Source organism: Lynx rufus, unplaced genomic scaffold (genome assembly GCF_022079265.1).
Source record: "Lynx rufus isolate CCGP_SWC_20201006 ecotype Redwood Valley unplaced genomic scaffold, mLynRuf1.p SCAF_18, whole genome shotgun sequence".
NCBI classification, from domain to species: Eukaryota; Metazoa; Chordata; class Mammalia; order Carnivora; family Felidae; genus Lynx; species Lynx rufus.
Window position 1 is genome coordinate 29,186,871 of NW_025814832.1, and position 22,963 is coordinate 29,209,833.

At 57.3% G+C, this 22,963-nt stretch overlaps 3 protein-coding genes across 6 annotated transcripts; all 3 read left to right on the top strand.

The window, feature by feature from the left end:
* Positions 1–555: 555 nt before the first annotated feature.
* MRPL38 (mitochondrial ribosomal protein L38) lies at positions 556–5,537 on the top strand. The gene is made up of 9 exons (XM_047081365.1): positions 556–651; positions 759–938; positions 2,285–2,419; positions 2,505–2,713; positions 3,241–3,313; positions 3,447–3,492; positions 4,464–4,622; positions 4,862–4,998; positions 5,185–5,537. Exons 1-9 carry the CDS (start codon positions 585–587, stop codon positions 5,319–5,321), a joined length of 1,143 nt encoding a protein of 380 aa, XP_046937321.1. The 5' UTR covers positions 556–584; the 3' UTR covers positions 5,322–5,537.
* Positions 5,538–7,072: 1,535 nt separating this feature from the next.
* Positions 7,073–11,615, top strand: TRIM65 (tripartite motif containing 65). 3 transcript variants are annotated; one of them, XM_047081368.1, is made up of 6 exons: positions 7,073–7,538; positions 8,793–8,888; positions 9,142–9,375; positions 9,496–9,667; positions 9,803–9,868; positions 10,652–11,615. In XM_047081368.1, the coding sequence occupies exons 1-6, from the start codon at positions 7,095–7,097 to the stop codon at positions 11,224–11,226; spliced, it is 1,587 nt and encodes a 528-aa protein (XP_046937324.1). In that variant the 5' UTR covers positions 7,073–7,094; the 3' UTR covers positions 11,227–11,615. The 3 variants fall into 3 exon arrangements, with proteins under 3 accessions (XP_046937324.1, XP_046937322.1, XP_046937323.1); XM_047081366.1 differs by having other exon boundaries at positions 9,496–9,868; XM_047081367.1 differs by having other exon boundaries at positions 9,199–9,375; positions 9,496–9,868.
* A 6,107-nt stretch (positions 11,616–17,722) lies between these two features.
* TRIM47 (tripartite motif containing 47) lies at positions 17,723–22,725 on the top strand. Of its 2 annotated transcripts, none has more exons than XM_047081370.1 (6): positions 17,723–18,909; positions 20,001–20,096; positions 20,382–20,612; positions 20,792–20,960; positions 21,395–21,508; positions 21,763–22,725. In XM_047081370.1, exons 1-6 carry the CDS (start codon positions 18,223–18,225, stop codon positions 22,401–22,403), a joined length of 1,938 nt encoding a protein of 645 aa, XP_046937326.1. In that variant the 5' UTR covers positions 17,723–18,222; the 3' UTR covers positions 22,404–22,725. The 2 variants fall into 2 exon arrangements, with proteins under 2 accessions (XP_046937326.1, XP_046937325.1); XM_047081369.1 differs by having other exon boundaries at positions 17,724–18,909; positions 21,434–21,508.
* The last annotated feature ends 238 nt before the right edge of the window (positions 22,726–22,963 follow it).

Here is a 22,963-nt window from a genome sequence, read left to right on the forward strand (position 1 = left end):
CACAATTATAAACAACTTCTCAAGATCATAACCCAGTTGCTTAATTCCGTTCCCTGTAGAGAGAGAAATGCCGGTGGAAAGTGACAATGAGAGAAGATACTATCTGCTTGCGGTTGATACATGTGGGAATCCGTGCTAGGCCTTTCAAATAGTTAATTTACAAGCGACTCCATTCTTAGTGGGTTCTAGGGCACCCACATGCATGTTTCTCAAAAGTAAGAACGAATGGAGAAATCCCAGCCGCCTGATCAACGACCAGCAAGCCGCAAACCTCAGGGCCTGGAGACCCTGGGTGTCCGCATTCGCAGAGGGGCAAGCTATGGGTCTGCCGCCCCCTGGTGGCCGGCCGCGGGCAGGGGCCCGGACCGCGCGCAGCTCCGCCCCGCCGGCCCCCCGGCACTTCCGGAGTCAGGGCGCAGGGCGCCCGCCGCCACCTCCGCACCGGAGGAGGGAGCTCTTGCCTCCGGGAAGGAGGAGTCTGGGGCCCGGGTGGGGGCGTGGCTTCCAGGACGCGAACCCAGGGGCGGGGCCTCCGCTGTGCGCTCAGGCACTGCTCGGGCCACCTCTGCCGCGTCCCAGGGAAGATGGCGGCTCCCTGGTGGCGAGCCGCGCTGTATGGAAGTCGGAGGTGGCGGAGCTTCAGCACTTCGGGTGAGGGGTCTGAGGTGGGGGGGCTCTTGGAGGTCCCCGTAAAGACCAAACCGCGGAGCTCGAGCCAGCGTCCGCCCCTGGCCTCACGTCCCGCACTCTGCCCGCAGCCGCCCTGAGTCGCCGGACCGCCCCTCCGGGGCCGATGCCCAACGAGGACATCGATGTGAGCAACCTGGAGCGGCTGGAGAAGTACCGAAGCTTCGACCGTTACCGGCGCCGGGCGGAGCAGGAGGCGCGGAACCCGCACTGGTGGCGGACGTACCGGGAGTACTTCTGCGAGGAGTCAGGTGCGCGGCGGCCGGAACCAAGATGAGGACGCAAGCGCTACTCCTTGGAGCCAGGGGAGCTTGGCTTCAAGATGTCTAGCGCTGATGGTCTGGAATACACATATATGATGGATTTATCTTGTCATTCTCACCTGGTCCTTCTTTAGATGTCATATCATCTAAAGAAATGTCTCTTACAAAGGATATTAAGAGGCATCTGTAAAGTGGAGATGCAGGTCGTAGCAAAAATAGAGGCAGGAAGGGGCGCCTGGCTGGCTCAGTTGGTAGAGCATGCCATTCTTGATCTCAGGGTCTAGAGTTCAAGCCTCACGTTGGCCGTAGAGTTTCCATTAAAAAGCGGGGGATGGGGGGTGGGGAGGTGGAGGCAGGGACGTCTTGGTTCGGTTGGTTAGGCGTCCCAACTGTTGATTTCGGCTCAGGTGATCTCATGGTTCATGGGTTCGACCCCCAGGTCGGACTCTCCTCTGGCAGCTTGGAACCTGCTTGGGATCCTCTCTTCCCCTCTCTCTGCCCCTCCCCTGCTCACACGCTCTGTCTCTATCTCAAAATAAATAAATAAACTTAAAAGAGGCAGGAAAAGGAGCAAAAAGCAGATTTTTATGGAGCCCTTCATTTTCCCCATCTCAGAGTGGCTTGCCTGAGCTTCGCTTTCCTCAGTGTAAAATAAAAGTTGTGTCTGTGTCACAAAATTGCTGTTAATTAAGGGATGCAGTCCATCGGAATTTTTTTAGAGAAATGCCATCTCTGACGAGGGTTCAGTGCATCTTACTTATTGTTACCGTCTAACGTAAATGGAAAAAGGTATTGGATTGAAAGTCATTTGGGCCGGTGTTTTTCAAAGCGTGTTCTGAGACCAGCAGCATAGGCACTACCTAGGCGCTTGTTAGGAAAGGAGAAATCTCCGGCCTCACATTGACCTGCTGATTCAGAATCTGAATTTTAATAAGACTTCCCAGGTGTGTCCATTAAAGTGTGAGAAGTGTGCTTCTTTAAGGCTTTATCTGGCTTCAGCTCATTATCCTACCAGGAACTCAGGTTCATGTCTGTGTCCAGGTGTGAACAGGCTTGAAGGTCATCCCAGCCATAATTGGGATGATCATCCACCCGCATTTCCCATGACCCAGGCAGGGTGACCTGGTTTAGGGATCAGAAAACGCAGTCTCAAGTTGAACCCACTTTGCTTAGCACCTGGACCCTGTTCGGGCCTGTGAAGAGACTGCACAGTATTGATTGAGTTTCGTGAATTAAAGGGTAAAGCTTGGGCGAGTTGGAAGACTAGGCAGGGATAGGCAGCTTCACTGAGACTTGCTCCCACTTTCTCCAGTATATATACCTTCCCTCCCCAGATCCCAAAGACAAGATTGACATCGGGCTCCCTCCACCCAAGGTCAGCCGGACCCAACAGCTGCTGGAGCGGAAACGGGTCCTCCGGGAGCTGCGGGCCAACCCGGAGGAGGAGCGAGCCGCCCGCCTCCGCACAGGTAAGCTCCCCCCATGAGGGTAGGGGGGCCCCCCGAGTGGGCCCCCCCCCCACCCTGCATCCTAAGCAGCATCATTCCTTACCAGCTCGCATCCCACTGGAGGCGGTGCGGGCCGAGTGGGAGAGGACCTGTGGCCCCTATCATAAGCAGCGTCTGGCTGAGTACTACGGCCTCTATCGAGACCTGTTCCATGGTGCCACCTTCGTACCCCGCGTCCCCCTGCACGTGGCCTATGCCGTGGGGGAGGACGACTTGATGCCTGTATACCACGGCAACGAGATTACTCCAACAGAGGTACTGCTTACTTGAGCCCCTCCCCGCACCGTGTGGACAGACAGCCCACCGCAGGACCACAGACAGCTCCTTGCTGAAAGCACTTGCAGAGGCAGTTTTTATGGTGGTAAAGGGCACAAGCATGCCATCTATGTAGGCTGATTTGGGGTTTTGTTCTTTTCCCCCTTTTGATCCCCTGGTAAACACCACAATAATCACCAGAGAAGGAATATAAAATGAAAGAAAAAGAAGCCCTGTCTGGGCAGACTCCTGGCCCCCTGTCTTCGGAGTGCCCTCCTAGCCTCTGTCCGTTGATGTGAGGGCCACCTTGTGGTTTGGATAGAGAGCCGGATAGGCAACTCTGCAGGGTTCCTTCTACAAGCTTCTCTGCTGACCTGCCTCTCAAGGGACTGTCAAGGGTGTTTGAATCAGAGCGGGCTCTCCCTTCCCCCAAGCTCCCTCAGACTCCTGTCCTCCAGAAAGGTCTGTTTACCGCAGCCGGTCTATCCCTGATGGGGGTGACACCTTCCCTGTTGTCTCCCCGCCAGGCTGCCCAGGCCCCAGAGGTGACCTATGAGGCAGACAAGGGTTCCATATGGACACTGCTGCTCACCAATTTGGGTAGGTGTCTGGGGCTCACCAGGCCTCCTGCCTCCCTCGCCTCCCATGGGCCAGGGCTCGGGGGGGGCGGGTAGTAGGGGCGGGGCCGGGTGCTTGTGGGGCCCCTCAGTCAGTGGGCTCTGTTTGTGTACAGATGGACACCTGCTGGAGCCGGATGCGGAATACATCCACTGGCTGGTGTAAGTACCTGGGGGGGGAATGGTCAGAGGCATGTGAGGGAGCCCTGCATCCTGGAAAGAGCTGCCCCTGAATTTTAGTCTTGGCTCCACCGAGGATTAACTGTGGACCTTTGGATTAACCTCCCACCGCAGGTGGCAGCCCCTCCCCTCCGCTCTCTGATGCCACCAAGAGCCCTGTGATCCACTCACTGGCTGAAGACAGGTCCAGAAGAAAAAGCAGGCATTAGGCCTTAGCTGTTGCCAACAGGCCTGTTGGTCTCCCTGAACTCATTTCCTCCTGTGTAAAACCAGGGTGATGCCACCCCATGCTTTAGCCTCCCTGAGGGGTTCTATGACAATCAGATGCGAAAAGGACAGTGAGAGACCCCTGGCAGCTGGGGCTGCCCGAGCTGGGCTGCCTTTTGTTTTCTCAGTGGCCTTTGGCTCTGGAGCCAGGGGGGCAGAGGTCAGGCAGTTGACCCCGGCTTTGGGACTGATGGGTAATTGGGACCAGTACCCGGGAGGCTGGTTTCTACCATTTTTAGTTAACTGCAGTTACCAACGTGTACAGCAGGACCCTCCAGGGAGTTATATCTAGGGGAGGTATAGTAGCCATTGTGGTGCCAGAGCGGGCTCACACTGCCTGACAAACCCCAGAGCCTTCGGGAAACACAGGGGCAGCCCAAAGATAGTGTGGCTGTCCAGCCCAAAAGGCCGTGGTGGCCCCCCCGGCTCCCCATGGCCTATAAACAGGGCGCTAGACCTCATCCTCTTGTTGACCATCTCTAGGACTCTTGTCCTCAGCCTCTGAACCTCTGCTGTTTCCAAGTGAGCGGTCCGTCCGAGGGTTCACAGAACTATGCCTCCTGCTTCACTGTTCGATGAAGGTCATGTTAGGGGGTGTCCTCCCAGGGAGTGATAGCACCTCTAGGGAGCACTCCAGCTGCCGCCTTCCTTGAGTGTCAGTTAATGGATCCTTTTCCTCCCACCAGAACCAACATCCCAGGCAACAGGGTGGCTGAAGGACAGGAGACGTGTCCCTACCTGCCCCCCTTTCCTGCCCGGGGCTCCGGCTTCCACCGTTTTGCTTTCCTGCTCTTCAAGCAGGACAAGCTAATTGACTTCTCTGGGGACACCCGGCCCTCACCCTGGTAATCTACACATCCAGCCCCTCTCCCGGCCCCATTCCCTCTCGCCACCCAGGCCTCAGGCCACCTTCCCAGGAATGGTCTGCCCTGCTCAGTTCTCCTGTCTCTTACACTTGAGACGGGCAGAAGGGTAGTTGTGCAGACCATAAGGGGCTTCTCAGGATTGCCTGTGGGGCTGGAGGTGGGGTGTGGGGCTCTGATGCCTCATTCCCTGCTCTGAAATGCTCCCCATCTTCTTATAGCTATCAGCTTGCCCAAAGGACCTTCCACACTTTTGATTTCTACAAGAAACACCAGGAAGCCATGACACCAGCTGGCCTGGCCTTTTTCCAGTGCCGCTGGGATGATTCCGTCACCCACATCTTCCACCGGCTTCTGGGTAAGGCCAGAGTGGGCTAGGGGTGGGGGCTGGAGGGGGGGGGGCGGTGGCCTGAGCTCACAGACCTCTCCTGACCTGCCAGGGAGGGCCACCTTGGGTGGGCTGGCTGGGCAGTCCCGGGTTAGCAGACAAGGGGAAGGGGCTCAGGCTTGCCTCAGTCCACACCCACACTCCCTCTTCCCGCAGACATGCGGGAGCCTGTGTTTGAGTTTGTGCGGCCACCCCCTTACCACCCCAAGCAGAAGCGCTTCCCCCACCGGCAGCCCCTGCGCTACCTGGACCGGTACAGGGACAGTCACGAACCCACCTACGGTATCTACTAAGTGACCAGAGTGCCACCCACCCCAGAAAGTGGACTAAGCCTCTCAGGCTCCACCAGCAGGAACAATAAAGACACGGCGCCACAGGGCCAGCTTCTGGGTCCTGCTTGAGGCAGCTCCTCTGTGGCCCTGCCAGCAGGCCCAGGGTTTGGGAGTGAAGAGAGCTCTCCGAAGATGGTAGCAGGGGTGGGACATGTGAATAAAGATTTTTTTTTTTAAGTTTGTTTATTTATTTTGAGGGGGGAGGGGCACAGAGCCCAACACTGGCGTCGAACTCGAACTGTAAGATCATGACCTAAGCTGAAATCAAGAGTCAGACTGTTAACCAGCGGTGCCCCAAAGATGATTTTTGCCATAGCTCGTCTGAGTCTGTGTTCGGGAGCAGCCAGCGCTCCCTCCTCCAACCCCACGATGGATTTGTCATGCTTCACGAATGGAAAGAGAACCGCCTCCTGCCTCAGGAGGTGGCCCCTCACCTCTACCTCCCGAGGGTGTCGGGCCCTGAGATCGAGTGGCCAGAGACAGGTACAGAAGGCAGGCGGTGGGGCTTGGTTGCTCCCACAGGCCTCTTGAAAGAGCTTTGCCAGCCCCAAGCATTGTCCCCTTGCCGTTGAATTCACAGTACAGGGGCAGACCCTGGCATCGGCTACTCTGGCACACCCCTGCTTGGGGCCCAGAAAGCCCCTGCAGCCTCACTGGCTGGTTACAGTATTATTTCTCCTAAGTAGCCAGTCAGGAGGACACCAGTGCACCTTTTCCGGGAAGAGGAGCTTCACGTATTACAGAAGACCTCATGCTTGCTGCATTGCGGTGAGCGGGCATCCTGCCTCAACTAAGCCAGGTTGGTTAGAGAAACCAGAAGTAATCCTCCTCCAGCTCACGCTGGGCCAGCACACTGCCCCAGGGCAGGTGGGTCAGAGCCAGGACCCCTCTCCTGTGCTCAGCTGCAGGGGGACCTCTATAAAAAGGGAGCTCTTCTTCCAGAAGAGCTTGCATCTGCAAACAAGGAACTCCCCAGCAGGGGACCCACACGGAGAGAGGATTCCAAGGCCAGCTGAAGGTTGCTTTGGGTTTCCACTAAAAGGGGGTATGAAAAAAACACTGTGGATTGGTCTGTGTTGGTGACCAGAAATTTCCACCTCGCTGTTTACTTTAAAAGAACCAAAATTTGGCGTGGCCTAGAGAAAGGAGATACCCCAGTCTGGCAAATGCCTGAAACTCCGCCCAAGGAAAAGGGCAGCAGAGCACCTCCCATCAGGAGAGAGCCTGTGTGCCCAGAGCTCTTACTGCCAGGCACAACCCCGCGCAGCCTCATTTAATCGCCAAAGCTGCTGGGAAGTAGCTGCTGTTCAGGTTTTCAGATGGGCCCGTAAGGGGTTCCGTGGTGACCCTCAGGCAGGAGGAGCGTCCGAAGCCCAACGGGGTTCCCAAAAGTTCTTGTCTCTGTAGGTGGGGGCCGCTCCCCAACACCCCCCCCCACACACACACACACAGGAGCTGCTTAACGAGGGTTTGGAGCAACGGGATGGAGTTCCCAGGGTGGAACCACCGGGAGCCGGAGCCCAACTCCCACCTGGGGTGACTCGGAGCCTCGACAGAAGGGAGGAGGCCGGTGCGGCGACGGCCGAGGCGCGGCTGGTGCGGGAGGCGACGGTCGCGGCGCGTCCCGGCTCCTCCCCGCCGCACCCACGCCCTGCGCTGCCCGCCCCCTCGCCGAGGCCCCGCCCCCTCGCCGAGGCCCCACCCCTGCCGGCTCTACGAGGCGCCGCCACCGCCATGGACGCCCAGAAGCTGGAAGACAAGCTGACCTGCGCCATCTGCCTGGAGCTCTACCTGGAGCCGGTGACGCTGCCCTGCGGCCACAACTTCTGCGGGGATTGCATCCGGGACTGGTGGGGCTGCCGCGACAAGGCGTGCCCCGAGTGCCGGGAGCACTTCCCCGACGGCGCCGAGCTGCGCCGCAATGTGGCCCTCACCGGCGTGCTCGAGTTGATGCGCGCCGGGCCTGCCCCGGCTCCCGATCCCGACCCCGCTCCGGCTCTCGGCCCCGACCCCGCCCCGGCCCCCGGCTCCGGGCCGGGCGCGCGCTGTCCCCGGCACGGGCAGCCCCTCGAGTTCTTCTGTCGCACGGAGGGTCGCTGCGTGTGCAGCGCATGCACCGTGAACGAGTGTCGCCTCCACGAGCGGGCGCTGCTGGACACTGAGCGTCGGGAACGCGAGGTGACACCGGAGTGCCCTGCCCTGTCTTTAGGCGCCTAGGCTGGGGCGGACAGCTTAAGCAGGAGGCGGCTTTGGGATGTTTGTGGTCCTGGATAGAAGGAGAAAACAGGTGCTTGAAATAGAGATTTCGGAGCTGGTGACAGGCTCAGGGTGAGGCCCCAGGACTGAGTGGCTGAAACGGAGTGAAGAAAGTGGTGAGGACGCCAGGGGTCCAAGCGCTGGAGTGTTGGAGGATAAACCCTGTGGCTGCTGAAGTCACAGAGAATAGAATGCTCCTGCTGAGGCTCTGAGCTCGGAAGTTTGCAGTGAAGGCCAGCAGATGACAACAAGGAGGGAGTGGCAGGTGGTACCACCAGGTGGCACACACATGCCTAAGGGGCCGTGTTTTGCTAGAGGGAAGTGATGCGGGGTGTGAGAAGGACAGATGCCCGTCCCTGGGGGAGACTCTGGTGGAACCAGAAGAGGTCCCCCCCTCCCCTTTCTGCATGCAGCATATGATGGAACGCTGGAGGCCAAGGGGCCTGGACAAAGACACAGGCATCAGGCTTAGGAAGATCTGATGGCTTTGGCCAAATTATCAATTTCTCTGTCCCATTTCCTCATCTTTGAAGTGGAGATCATGATGGTTCCTGCCTCATAAAGTGTGGCCAAGAGAAGGAGAAGCAAGACAGGCTCTTGAGCAAGAGCAGGGAATGGTGCTTTGTCCCGTTTCCATGAAAGCACGATGTTCTACCCTCAAGGGTACCAGAGGAGTCGCAAATAGGGGTGCCCTCTTCCCCTCATGCCCAGAGCTGGGGCTGAGGACTGGCCGGTATTTGGAGGAACCTGCCTCGTGCATGCACTACACCACCCACTTCCCAAATAGCTTTGGTGCTTTGAGCCGAAGCCAGAAGTACCGCTCCCACCATTTATTGCCTGGGGGTAGTGCGGGGTGGGTTTACAGCCCAGAGACAGTGGGTGCTCTGCCCCAGGTTGCTCAGCTTGCAAGAGGGACTGGAGGTCAGGTGTAAATCCAAAGGCCTCTGCTCTGCCTGTGTACCTCCCTGTTCCAGGTTGGGAACGGGCTTTGTCCAGATCTCCCTGGGACACTAACCCAGTTCCCCTGGGGTGCTGAGACCGAGGCTGGTGCTCTGTGTGCTGGCCCACTGGTCTGCCTTGCTGGGGGTGGCCCTGGGAGGGGACGCCCCGCATCTACAGATGTTTGTTGACTAACTGGCTTCTTCTTGTCACTTGTTCCCACTGTGGGCACCACAGGCCCAGCTGAGAGCCATGCTGGAGGTCACCCAGCAGCAGGCCACCGAGGCTGAGAGCCAGCTAAAGGAACTGCAGGAGCAAAGCAGCCAGGTCCAGGTACGAGGCCCGTCTGTTCTACCTCACTACCTCCTCATGCCGTGCCCTTCGGGCAGCCACCAATGGATCCCTGGGACACTGGGTAGCAGGTGCGAGCCACCTTGGAAATGCCTCCTGGCAGCAGGGAGGGAGGGGCTGAGCGGGGGTGGGGGGGGGAAGAACAGTTCCAGGGGCCCTGGCTCCCCACACCACCCCGCAGTCCAGGGGGCAGCCTTGGCCCCAGCCACCCTAGGTGACTCCTTTGCCCACTCAGAGCTCGGCCTGCACCCTGGCCTCCGTGGTCTCCAGCAAATTCAGCTGCCTGCTGCAGGCCCTGGAGACGCGGCGGACCTTGGCACTGACGGACATCGAGGTGGCCAAGACACAGGCACTAACGCAGGCCCAGGATGAAGAACGGCGACTGCGGGGCCACCTGGAAGCCCTGGCTCACTACGACCGCAGGGTCCGGGACCTCCTGGAGCGGTTGGATGACCAGACCTTCCTCCAGGTACCGGGTCTCGGGGCGACAGGTGCACCTCGTGCACAGGTCGCTGGCTGACCCTGCACAGGTCGACCAGCGACCCTGCACCTCGTGCACAGGCTTACTGCAACTGTCCCTGGGGCTCAGGAATCACAGCTCCTGGCACCCCCAGGCCCTCTTGGGCCCCTGGCTCCTCTGCAGTGGGACGAAGAGCAGCAGCTGCCTGGCGTGGAGTCACTGAGCCGGCTGTATGGTCTCCTCCTGGATGAGGGGAGCCACCCCAGGGCACCGGCTGAGGCTGCTGATTTGGGCCCCGTGGGTAAGGCTGACCCCAGATCTCTCTCTACCCCTCCGGGCCCAGCTGGCCCTCCCACAGCCGGTGGGAGTGGGGTCAGGGCCCTGCCCCCCATGAGCTCTCTCCCCGTCACTGCCCTAACACTTCTTTGCCTCCTAGAGGCCCCAGGTCCCCTGGCACCAGTCCCAAGCCCGGTTTGCCCACTGAGGAGGAAACTCTGGCAGAGTAAGGAGACCGGCACGGGTGTGTGTGCATAGGCGTGTGTGCGTTGTGCAACCGTGTGTACACCACGTGAGTACACGTGAGCATGTGTGCGCGTCTGTGTGAGTACGTGGAGGGGGCACGTGCTGTGACTGCCCTGTCCAGGGTGTCTGTTCCCTGCCCTTCCTTGGGTCTGTGCCCACCACACACACCTGTCGTAGGATGGAAACTTCTTACATGTGGAGCCAATACAGGGATACGGAGATTTCTGGGCATGCAAACCTGGGATCAGTTATGATTCTTCCACTTGTTACCAAGTTAGGTTACTTCCGGGAGCCTCAGTTTCCTCATCTTTTTTTTTTTTTTTTAATTTTTTTTTTTTTTCAACGTTTATTTATTTTTGGGACAGAGAGAGACAGAGCATGAACGGGGGAGGGGCAGAGAGAGAGGGAGACACAGAATCGGAAACAGGCTCCAGGCTCCGAGCCATCAGCCCAGAGCCTGACGCGGGGCTCGAACTCCCAGACCGCGAGATCGTGACCTGGCTGAAGTCGGACGCTTAACCGACTGCGCCACCCAGGCGCCCCTTAGTTTCCTCATCTTTGAAATGAGGTGGATAGAAGTTTCCACCCAGGGCTGTGGCGAGGACGGACTCCCGCGCTGGTGCCCAGTGCCTGCTCCGCTGGCTGTGTGCCTGGCAGACGCTTGGTGTGCGTTGGGGAAGCTTCAGTTGCCATTTCTCCCCCCGGGGACAGAATGGCAGACAGACACCTACCCGCTCACCTCCCATCCATCTGTCCCTGACAGATTATCGCAATCTGACCTTCGACCCAGACAGCGCCAATTGCCACCTCTACCTGTCTCAGCAGGGCCAGCAGGTAAAGCACCGTCACAAGCCCCGGGACCTGGCCGGGCCACGCAGCTTCCAGCTGTGGCAGGTGCAGTGTGCCCAGGGCTTCCGGAACGGTCGACACTACTGGGAGGTGCGCACGTCTAATCACTCAGTGACTCTGGGCGTCGCCTATCCAGAACTTTCACGGCACAAGCAGGGGCCCCACACAGACAACATTGGGCGTGGGCCTAGCTCCTGGGGGCTCTGTGTTCAGGAGGACAGGGCCCAGGCCTGGCACAACGGGGAGGCCCAGCGCCTCCCAGGGGTGTCCGGGCGGCTCCTGGGCATGGATTTGGACCTGGCCTCTGGCCGCCTCACCTTCTACAGCCTGGAGCCCAAGGCCCAGCCCCTACATACCTTCCACGCCATTTTCACCCAGCCCCTCTACCCCGTCTTCTGGCTCCTGGAGGGTAGGACTTTGACCCTGTGCCATCGGCCTGAGGCCAAGCTCCCTGCGGGACTCCAGGAAGAGGCCGCGGGGCCCAGCTGAGGTGCTGCCTGGGCCTCAGAGGCTAGTGTGGCGCCCATGGGCCCCTGTTCCTGCTGGAGAGTGTGTGCGGTCCAGACCTCGCCGCACAGGAGGCACAACAACACACTTCGCTGCAGCTCACCTCCCTTGAATGTGATGTAGACCAAAGGGACGGGGCCTGGGGGTGGGGGTGGGGGGCAAAGCACAACCAATTCCTGGAGAAAACCTAGAGAAAAGCGATTTTTACCTCCTTCTCTTCTCGTAACATTTTGGCATATCTTAGTCTCTTTTGTATATCCTTGTGATTACATTTTGTAAACAATTGGGGTGGGGTGTTTTTTTGCCTTTTTTACTCAGCACAAGCATTTTTCACGGTATTAAAATTTTTCCCTGAATGATTACCATATAAACAGTCTTTGTAATTTTTCTATTTTATTTTATTTTTAATATTTATTTATTTATTTATTTACTTATTAGCATTTATTTATTTTTGAGACAGAGAGAGACAGAGCATGAACGGGGGAGGGTCAGAGAGAAAGAGAGACACAGAATCTGAAACAGGCTTCAGGCTCTGAGGTGTCAGCACAGAGCCTGACGCGGGGCTTGAACTCATGGACCTCGAGATCATGACCTGAGCCGAAGTCAGACGCTTAACTGCCTGACCCACCCAGGCGCCCCTAATGTTTATTTATTTTTGAGACAGCATGAACGGGGGAGGGTCAGAGAGCAAGGGAGACACAGAATCCGAAGCAGTCTCCGAGCTGTCAGCACAGAGCCCAACGCGGGGCTCGAGCCTGTGATCTGCAAGATCACGACCTGAGCCGAAGTCGGACGCTCAACCGACGGAGCCACCCAGGTGCCCCTCCACTTCTGTTATAAAAGACCTATATTAGCATGGTTTCGGCTTTCTTCAGTTACCTGAAAACAGGTACTAAGGTAGGTTTTTCATACAGCAGAGTGGCAGAACCTCAAATTTGCGAAAGCCAGGGGTAGTCTGCCGCGTGCCGTTTCTGCTCGTGAACGATTTCGTGAGAATGCTCTGCTTTTGGGTAGCCCCGGGGAACCTGTATGGGACATTCATGTTGTTTTATTTGGGGCTGTAAAAATTTGGCCACGGTGAATATTTTTGAGCAGGAAGCTTTGGCCGTATCCATGGCTACGAATGTAGGCTAAATTCTCAGTGGAGTTCCTCAATGGAAAAGTAACTAGCACTGGAAGATTTTCTTTTTACACAGAAGGCCAAAATGTATCAACCTGGAGTCAGGCCGACTATTCCCTCCTCGCCCCCGCCATCTGGGCGCAGCCTCAGCCCCCGTCATCCCAACACAGGGTGTGGGGATTAAGCGCACTGATACGTATACGCAACAGAACAGTGCTGGCTTCCTTTGCTTCTGTTTTTCCTACTCAGAAGGTGCTTCCCCGAAGGATCCCTGGACATTTATTTGTTTGTGTTTCTGGAAGTAGGGTTGCTGGGACCCAAGGCAACTGTCATTTTATTACTTAAAACATTCTGCTTCTTGATCTGGGTGGTGGTTACAAGGATGTTTGCTTTATCACATCTTACGCTGTGCGTATATGTTTCATATGCTCGTGTGTAAATATTTCACAATAAAAATTTTTTAAGGATAACACATGCTGAAACACACACTCCAAAAAAATACAAAGTATTTCTGTATTTGTAAAAATGAGATCTCCCTCCTACCTTGTAACCTGATGCCAGCTGCTGCGAGGGTCGCACACTCCATCGTGCAGCTGCTTCCCCAGCCTGTGGCTCTCTGTTCAAGGGCAGGGCCAGGCTTCTGATTGGTACAACCTGGGCAAGGGGCTTCTAGTGAGACTCCTACGTTGGGGACTTGCCAAACCTGAGGGGGGCGCTTTCGCACTGGGCAGCCTGACAGGAATGACGCCAGGCGGTCACCTTGCTGTACAGCAGGGTTGACAGATGCTGAGAGACCCAGCAGAAGAGGAAGCAGGATTGGGCTGGCCAAGTGGCTGGCATCACCGGCTGCCGCCCCCCCCATCCCCCTACCTTGTACAGATTGTAACCATCCTCCCCCCACCCCCACCCCCACAACCAAAAGCCCCAGCACGTGTGTCCGATGGGCTGTGTCCACACTCTGAGAAGGTGAGAGAAAGGAAGAACGGCCTCCTTCCGTTTCTGTGGGGGAAGTGTTTGGGGTCTTTATTCTATGATACTACTTTTTATCAGGTTGTTAGTTCTTTCCATGTTGTTCCTTGGGAGTGTTCTTTATTGTGACTTAACCTTTATTTACATACAATGAGATGCCGCTGCCATTTTTGAAGACTGTGCTTCCCTAGGAGGTGTGGGGCAAGCATTTACGAATCTGTTGGAAAGCTGCTTCCAATGGAGTTCCCTTGGTCCATGTGATTCTGGCGGAAGTCTGTCTCCTCTCCAGGAAAAATGCATTGGGAGAGAGGGAAAAGAGCACGGACTTTGGGGTGTAACGTTTGTAAAGGGGACACGTTTGATTAGCCTGTGGGTTTTTCCAGCATATGTGCCCCACGCCTCCAGTTTCTGGGCTTCTGTGAGGCAGAATCAGGAGGATGGGCACATAAACAGAAAGGGGCAGGGCAGGGGGACAGGAGAGATTTTTAAAAGACCAGGGCCTTCAGTGCCAGGAGAATTGGGGGAGTCAGATTGGAGGCTGCTCATCCCCAGGCAGGAAGGGATGGGAGGGAGCAGCATGGTGACTGTAGCATGGGAGGGAGTAGCATGGTAACATGGGATTGGCAACTAGAAGACAATGGAGCCAGGCTTTCTGAGGGCAAAGGATTTCCCATTCTAGAGTTCCATACCCAGCCAAACTGTCAGTGTCAAAGCTTGAGCAAAGACCTTAGCAGGCACTTTCGCATCTATTCTCAGGAAGCCCCCAGGACGTGTACTTCCCAAAAATAAAGAGGTAAATGAATGAAGGGGATAGAAGACCTGGGACCCAAGCAACAAAGAATTCAACACAAAAGAGAAGTGATAAAGAATTTAAGTCTCCAGAAACTGGAGCACAAACATGCACGCAGATGTTCAAGGCCTGTGAGCATGTGCTTTAGGGATGAGGAGGCAAATGCTAAAAGTAACAGGTAAAAGTTGACACTGGTGGTCTATGGGAGCAAGAATCTGCAGCAGGTGGGACACAGAAGTCCCAGCTTTTGTTATACGCCTCATTAAATTGCTTGTCAAATTTTCTCTATTTTGAAATAAATACAAATTAAACATTTTCAAGTACATCAGCACCATTAAGTGCTACCGTGGGACATGGCGTGGATCCCGTTTCAATTTCATAGATGCAAAGCCAGGCTAGGGATGACTAGCTAATTACTCCCATTTGTAATGACTGCTTTTGCTCATTTGTTTTTGTTTCTGTTTGACCTTTTTTTTTTTTTTCCTTCCAAGCAATACTACAGCCCGATAAACGGGTTCATATATGAGGTTTAGGATTATTTTCAGGTTGCACTTTCTCGGTTTCGGTCCTGCCTGCTCCGCGGGACTGGCTATATGACCTCTGGCAAGATGTGTAACCTGTCGGAATTCCATTTCCCCTTCTTCGTGACATAGTTCCCGCAAAGGCAGAGTGAGATGCAGGTGTGAACATGCTCCTGCAGACCTCAAAAGTGCCAGTTACCTTTTCCCCTTAAGAGCCAATTCGTTTCAAAAAGAATGAATACGTGGGACAAACTTAAAGCTTCGATAATGGAAATGAATTATTCAAACACCACCATCTAGACAAATCACATCTCTACGCCTTCCTAGGGAAGCAGATCTTCCTGAACAAGGTCGGGGGTGGGAAGCGGAACGTTAGCTGGGGCTTGTCCATAAACACTCCCAGCGGCACCCCTCACTCCTCCAGAACCAGGCGGGTCTGTGGACTCGGCAAGCCCAGGCAGCCCGGCCGCCAAGCCCTGGAGCAGGGTGGCGCGGATGCCTGAGCCTCCAAACTGTTCCTGGGTCTTGGCAAACAAGCGGCAGTCATGATCAAGTAGTGATCCGTGTGGAAACCAACGTATGGAACTCATTACCCGCCTTCCTGCCAAACTGGGCACACCCAGGCCGGTTCCCTCTGCTACTCCTCTTCTGGAAGATCTCTTCCCACCCTAGTTGTTGCACGGCCGAGTCCTAGCAACCCATGAAAGCCCAGCTCAGATGCCACTTCCTCCACACGGGCCTCCGTGAGCTCCGCCTTCCTGTGAGTCCCCCAGGATTGCACCCCTCATTTAACATTTCATAGATCTTAGTTTTCTTCTCTCCTTCCAGGAAAGATGTAAGGAGGCTCTGCATAGCATCTTTCTAAACTAGACATTCATAAACTGGGGGTCTTGGTGAGAAAATTCTCTGTATTTTCACCATTCTCTAAACTGAAATTTAGCATTTCTATTACAAATGGAGACGACACACCATAGTGGAATTAACAGTATCTGTGACTTGCTGCCAATAGAAACAGCAGATATTTTCGAAGCACATTATGTGGTGGCAGAGAACCTGAAATATCACTTCTGTTCATCACTATTTGAAATATATATATTAATTGTTAGGCCTCCATCGGATGTTGTCATTTATTGTGTTAAACACATATACAACTTTAACACAAATTTGGGGTTTGGGGGTGTTTTTTAGTTTATTTTTTTATTTTGAGAGAGAGACAGCATGAGCAGGGGTGGGGCAGAGAGAGAGAGAGAGAGAGAGAGAGAGAGAATCCCAAGCAGGCTCCACGCTGTCAGCACTGAGTTCAACGCGGGGCTCAAGCTCACAAAACCGTGAGATCATGACTTGAGCCAAAATCAAGAGTCGTTCGCTTAGCCAACTGAGCCACCCAGGTGCCCCACAAATTAACTTTCTTATTGTACGTATACTTCAGTGTAATTGATTTCCATGAACTCCTATGCATTTTTAAAAGCATTACTTTGGAGGGGCGCCTGGGTGGTTCAGTCAGTTAAGCGTCTGACACCTGCTCAGGTCATGATCTCACAGTTCATGGGTTCGAGCCCCACATTGGACTCTGTGCTAAGAGCTCAGAGCCTGGAGCCTGCTTCAGATCCTGTGTCTTCCTCTCTCTCTGCTCCTCCCCCACTCACGCTGTGTCTCTCTCTCACAAAAATGAATAAACATTAAAAAAAAATTTTTTTAAGCATTAGTTTGGAAAGGGCTGCACCAGGCTTCGAGAGGGGCCCTGGCATGATGAGAAAGGTTAAGCCCCACTTCTGAATGGAATGCCCCTCACCCCTTTATTCCTTCCACTTTGGACTCTTGCCAACAGGGAACCTGGTGGGGGAGTAGGAAGAATTGTCTCAATTATTATATATATATATATATACTTTTTTTTTTTTGAGAGAGAGAGAGGGCACAAGTTGAGGGAGAGAGGCAGAGAGAGAGAGAGAATCCCAAGCAGACACCATACTGTCAGCACAGAGCCTGGCCCAGAGCTCGATCCCACAACTGTGAGATCATGACCTGAGCCGAAATCAAGAGTCAGATGCTTAACCAACTGAGCCACAGGCACCCCTCAATTATTTTTAATGAACTTTAAATTTTAGGATAGTTGTAAGTTTACTAAAAAGTTGCAAAGGTTGAACTCAGAGTTCCCAAATACCTCACTCCCAATTTCCCCTTTTATTGACATCTTACATGACTATGGTGCATTTGTCATAATTAAGAGCCAATATTGATACATTTTATTAACTATATTCCATAATTTATTCAAATCCCTTTAAGTTTTCCCTAATGTCCTTTTTGTCTCTCAGGAGTGCATCCAGAATACACATAATATTTACTCATCACATCTCCTTAGGCTCCTCATGGCTAGGACAGTTTCTCAGACTTTGACCTCTCCCCATTTTTTGTTTGTTTTTGCCCTTTTTTGATGATCTTGAAGGTTTCGAGGAGTATTGGTTAGGTATGCTGTAGACTGTCCCTCCACTGGGATTTGTGTGATGTTTTAATCATGATCGGACTGGGTTATGGGTTTTGGGGAGAAAGACCATATCATCAAGGGTACTTACTATCAATATGACTTATCACCGTTGGTGGTGACCTTGATCACCTAACGAGGTCACGCTCGCCAGGCTTCACTACTGTAAAGTGACTCTTTCGCTCCCTTCGAAAAAAAGTCACTATGCCCAGCCCACACTGGAGTGGGAAGCTACACTCCATGTTGGAGTATCTACAAAAATTATTTAGAATTCTGAATGGGAAATCTGTCTATGCTCCTCCATTTATTTACCCAGTCATTTATTTATATCAGTATGAACTCATGGATGTTTATTTTATACTTTGGGTTATAAGCCAGTGCTACTTTAATTTGTTGCCGTTTTATTTAAAACACCATGAAGTGCAAGGCTCAAATGTCCCGACACCCCTAATCCCAGGCACACCAAATTGCCCGCGGGGGGTCCCCTGGAGGGGAACTGGATTCCCGCAGACAAGCGACTCGGAGGGTCACCTCAACTTCCCCTTTCAGGTTTAGAAAAGCCCAAGTTCCCCACAAGGGGTAAATAGAGTCGCTAAGGGGCAAATACACGCACACATCAGCAGTTCATTTTCTCTGTAGTCAGCAGCTCAGAAATTTTGCTAACAAGTGCCTCGGAGAAGGTCTGGAGCGGGAAGGGGCTGGCTGGTCCGGTGGGAACGCCAGACCCCTCTGGAGCCAGGGGGCCTGGCCCTGGGGGGAGTTGAGGGGTAATGGAGGCGTGAACTCCTTCCCCGCTTCCTTCCAGGGTGCCCCCCTCGCATTCTCTGCCCGCCGCCGCCCTCCCTTCCGACCAGGAGGGGCGATCGCCCAGGAGCCCCGCGGGGTCACACGGGGCCGAAGACTGCCCGCGCAGTCTAGGCCAGGGCCCTGTGTCCGGGGACCCGCGGGCGGGTCTGCGGCGTTGGGGGGCGGTCCGAGCCCGGGACGGGAGGGGGCTGGACCCTTGGCCTGGGTCCCAGGGGGCGGCGCCGCAGCGCGGACCGGCCGGGTCCCTCCCAGGCGGGAGCAGAACAGGCGGTGCCCGGGCGGCCGCGGAGCTATGGACGGCAGCGGGCCCTTCAGCTGCCCCATCTGCCTGGAGCCGCTCCGGGAGCCGGTGACGCTGCCCTGCGGCCACAACTTCTGCCTCGCCTGCCTGGGCGCGCTCTGGCCGCACCGCGGCGCGGGTGGCGCCGGCGGGCCCGGAGGCGCGGCCCGCTGCCCGCTGTGCCAGGAGCCCTTCCCCGACGGCCTGCAGCTCCGCAAGAACCACACGCTGTCCGAGCTGCTGCAGCTCCGCCAGGGCTCGGGCTCCGCGCCCGGGCCCGGCTCCGGCCCGGCCCCGGCCTCGGCCTCGGCCCCGGAGCCCGCGTCGCCCAGCGCCCCGCCCAGCGCCCCGGAGCCTTCGGCTCCCTGCGCGCCCGAGCCCTGGCCCGGTGGCGAAGAGCCGGTGCGCTGCGACGCGTGCCCCGAGGGCGCCGCCCTGCCTGCCGCGCTCTCCTGCCTCTCCTGCCTCGCCTCCTTCTGCCCGGCGCACTTGGGCCCGCACGAGCGCAGCCCCGCGCTGCGCGGACACCGCCTAGTGCCGCCGCTGCGCCGGCTGGAGGAGAGCCTGTGCCCGCGCCACCTGCGGCCGCTCGAGCGCTACTGCCGTGCGGAGCGCATGTGCCTGTGCGAGGCCTGCGCCGCCCAGGAGCACCAGGGCCACGAGCTCGTGCCGCTGGAGCAGGAGCGCGCGCTCCAGGAGGTGGGCACGGGCACCGGGGGCGCGCCGGGGCGGGTGAGGGCCGCGCGAGCCCGCCGAGGGCCCTGGATCCCACCCCCCACCCACCCCTTTTCCCGGTAGGGTCTTAATGTCCTCCTCTAACCTGAGGCTCTTTGCCGTCTGTTTCCAGTACTGACACTGTCATCCGTCCAGTCGCTGTGGAACGTTCTGCTAGAGACGGGAATGGGGGTTGTGGGGGCCCAGTGTGAACGCGAAAAGAACACGAAGGGGAAGCAGGGGGCCTGAAGCCCGGGCCTGGGCCGATGGGGATCTAAGGCAGGAGGGAGCAGAGCCAGGCCCGCGCGGTCCCGGCCGGCCCATTCTGGAAGTGCGGCTGTTGCGCCAGGCCGGGTCCTTGCCGGTCCGAGCTCAGATTTGCCCTGGGCTGAGGCACCGGGTTTAGATGGGTGTGGCAGGCGACAGGAGTGTGGCGGAGGGTGGACCGAGCACACAGACCGCTCTTGTCCAGCTGTTCCGGGGGCCCGTGGTGTGAGCATGTGCGCCGCGATGGGTCCGCTACCTCCGCCCCCAGTTTCCTTTGGCTTCCAGCCCGGTCTTGGCGCCTCTGGCCTTGGGATTTTCCGTCTCTCCTGCCTGGAGCAGTGACTCATAAGACCCAGGGGACTTGCCCGGAATCCCCATTTTTTAGGCCTGGATTGGGGGCACAGACTCTTTGGGGATCGTGATCCCCAAGACAGCTGAGTGCCCTCTCCTGCAGCACCTACCCTGCTCTCTTTCTCTGTGCCTTCCTCACTGAAGGAAGTTCTCCAGTGAGTGTGAGCGACACTGAGGAGCCCGGATGGCCCTGTACTTGCCCACTGGTCAAAGAGGGGACACAAGCCAGCCAGCCTGTGCTTTCCGCGGGCATTTGGGAATGGCACCAGTTGGGCTTGAGGCACCTCTGGCATTATTATGGGGTATCCTAGCCACTCTCAGCGTCCCCTCCCCCCCCCCCCCATGCACAGATACCACTCTCGGGTCATCTCTCTTCTCCCCCTTGGTAAGGCCTGGTGCCCCAGTGTGGGCCTGCGGCCTCTGCCAGCCCACGTGCTAATTAAGGATGTCTTCCACAGGCCGAGCAGTCCAAAGTCCTGAGTGCTGTGGAGGACCGCATGGATGAGCTGGGCGCCTGCATTGCACAGTCCCGGCGCACGGTGGCCCTCATCAAGGTCAGCCCCCACCCTAACCCGGTCCCCATGCAGTCCTAAAGCAGGCTGCTGGCAGTGCGAGCTCGCGGCATGGGGTGGTCCTCTCCAAACAAGCCGGTGCTCGCGGACTTGCCTGGCCCCGCTGAGCATGAGCCGCTCCCCTGGGCTAGCATAGGTCCGGGGCAGCTCTGGCCAGTCCCTCTGTCCCCACTAGAGGGCAGGGTGGGAAGGTGGGGTCCGGGAAGGATGGGGCCAGGATAACGCTCTCCTCGCCCTCATCGTTGGCCTCTGTGTGGCCCTGTGCAGAGCGCCGCCGCAGCAGAGCGGGAGAGGGTGAGCCGGCTGTTCGCCGAGGCTGCAGCCATCCTGCAGGGGTTCCAGACGGAGGTGCTGGGCTTCATCGAGGAGGGCGAGGCCACCATGCTGGGCCGCTCCCAGGGGGACCTGCGGCGGCAGGAGGAACAGCGCAGCAGGCTCAGCCGGGCCCGCCACAACCTCAGTCAGGTCCCTGAAGCCGACTCAGTCAGCTTCCTGCAGGTGAGCGCAGCTCTTCCGGGCCTGAGAGGGCACGGGGGAGGGGGGGTTGGGGGGGTCAGCAAGAAGCTGAGAGAGAGGCTTCCAGGGCTGCGCCGTCCTCCCGGCAGGGCTGTCTCATCCCGGCCAGAGGCGCTGTAGCCAGCAGGGCCTTAATAGTCACGGATTTGGATTTGCCGCAGGAGCTCCTGGCACTCAGGCTGGCCCTGGAGGAGGGGTGCGGCCCTGGGCCCGGCCCCCCGAGGGAGCTCAGCTTCACCAGATCATCCCAAGCCGTGCGGGCGGTGAGAGAGCTGCTAACGGCCACCTGTGCCAGCCAGTGGGAGCAGCTGCGAGGGCTGGGCACAGAAGGTGGGTGCCCCACGCCCCCCGAGTGATTCACCCTGCCCCAGCGTCCCCACCCAGGCCCCCAGGCCTGATACCCATTCAGGAGCGGAGGACGGAAACAGTGTTGTGCCTGGTGCAGGGTGGGGACCCAACTCCTACCAGTGAGTGGGGCCACCGCGCAGGGATGACCAGTCTGCCCCTTTGGCCACACACAGCCTGGGGGGTTGAGGGGACTTCTGGCCTGCCCTCTAGTGGCTGAGGCCTGGGCAGGGAGGAGGTGGAGCAGGGGGCCCGACCCCGGGGACCTGGCTTGCTCGGGGAACACAGAGTGCCTGCCATATTTGGGGGGCGTGCCTGTCCCCAGGGAGCTTGGGATGCTGGGAGGAAGGAAAGGGAGAGGGATTTCGGTCCCAGGTTCAGAGGGGGAGCACCTGGCACAGCTGCCCAGCCACCAACAGCTGGGGAGAACCCCTCCCCCACTGTCTCCTCTTCTGCAGCCGATGCTGAGTCCCAAGACCCCGATAGCACCAACCACTTGGAGAGTGAGGCTCCCAGGGACTACTTCCTCAAGTGTAAGTAGACACCTGGGCTCTCCCCTCTGCTCACACTGGGCCCTCGCGAGGCTGCTGGGCTGGGCTCTAGCACAGGAAGGCTTGGACTCTCCTCCCTCATTCTTAGGGTGAACTAGGTCAGCTCACTCTCGGTGCTCTGTAGCAGGGCTGAGTCGCGCTGGCTGCTAAGGAGGGGAGGTGCGCGCCTAGGGGAGGGGCTGTCCCACCTGAGCCTGGCCCTGAGCCCTGCGTCTCTCTCCCATCCATGGGAGCAGTTGCCTACATCGTGGACCTGGACAGCGACACGGCAGACAAGTACCTGCAGCTGTTTGGAACGAAAGGTGTAAAGAGGGTGCTGTGTCCCATCAACTACCCCGAGTCACCCACTCGCTTCACCCACTGCGAGCAGGTGCTGGGTGAGGGTGCCCTGGACCGGGGCACCTACTATTGGGAGGTAGAGATCATTGAAGGCTGGGTCAGCGTGGGGGTCATGGCCGAAGACTTCTCCCCACAAGAGCCCTATGACCGGGGCCGGCTCGGCCGCAACGCCCACTCCTGCTGCCTGCAGTGGAACGGACGCAGCTTCTCCGTCTGGTTCCATGGGCTGGAGGCGCCCCTGCCCCACCCGTTCTCGCCCACCGTCGGGATCTGCCTAGAATATGCCGACCGAGCCCTGGCCTTCTATGCTGTGCGGGATGGCAAGATGAACCTTCTTCGGAGGTTGAAGGCCTCCCGGGCCCGCCGGAGCAGCTCCCTGTCCTCCTCCATTGACCCCTTCCAAAGCCGCCTGGACAGCCATTTTGCAGGGCTCTTCACTCGCAGGCTAAAGCCTGCCTTCTTCCTGGAGAGTGTGGACGCCCATCTGCAGATGGGGCCCCTGAAGAAATCCTGCATATCTGTGCTGAAGAGGAGGTGATGCAGGGGGGCGTGGGGCCTCCTGCCGTGTCCCAGCTCCTGGGAAGCTTGCTTCTCTGCACCCCCATCTTGCCCCAGTGAACGCACCTTGGGGTCCCCCACATCCCCAGGCTTCTCCTCCCTGGAGGCCTCACCTTCCGTATACTTGGCCTTCCCCCCAGGCCCCTGGAAGTGCCCTCAGACCCTGTCTCCCTATGGGCCTTGTTTCTGGGACAGAAAGCCAGAGCTGGGACAGATCCAGGCTACCCCAACCCTTCTTTTTCCACGTTCCTAGGACAGTGCCTGGCACATAATAGGTGCTGAATAAACATGTGTTGAATGAATGACTCCTTTCTCTATCCTTCTCTCCACCCACCGAGAATTCCTAGGACTTTTCATCTTTCGAGAGCTGGTCTTGAATGGCAAGGGGCCAGTGTTCCTGTTGGTGGGGAGAGCCCTGGCCCAGCAGGAGGGGCAGCCGACTCCCTAGTTCTGGGCAGGGGCAGCTAGAGGTGGCTTCTTCTGAGGGGGGCCGACCCCCCCCCCCAGTCATTCTGGCTGCCTGAGGGCTTTGTGGCCTGG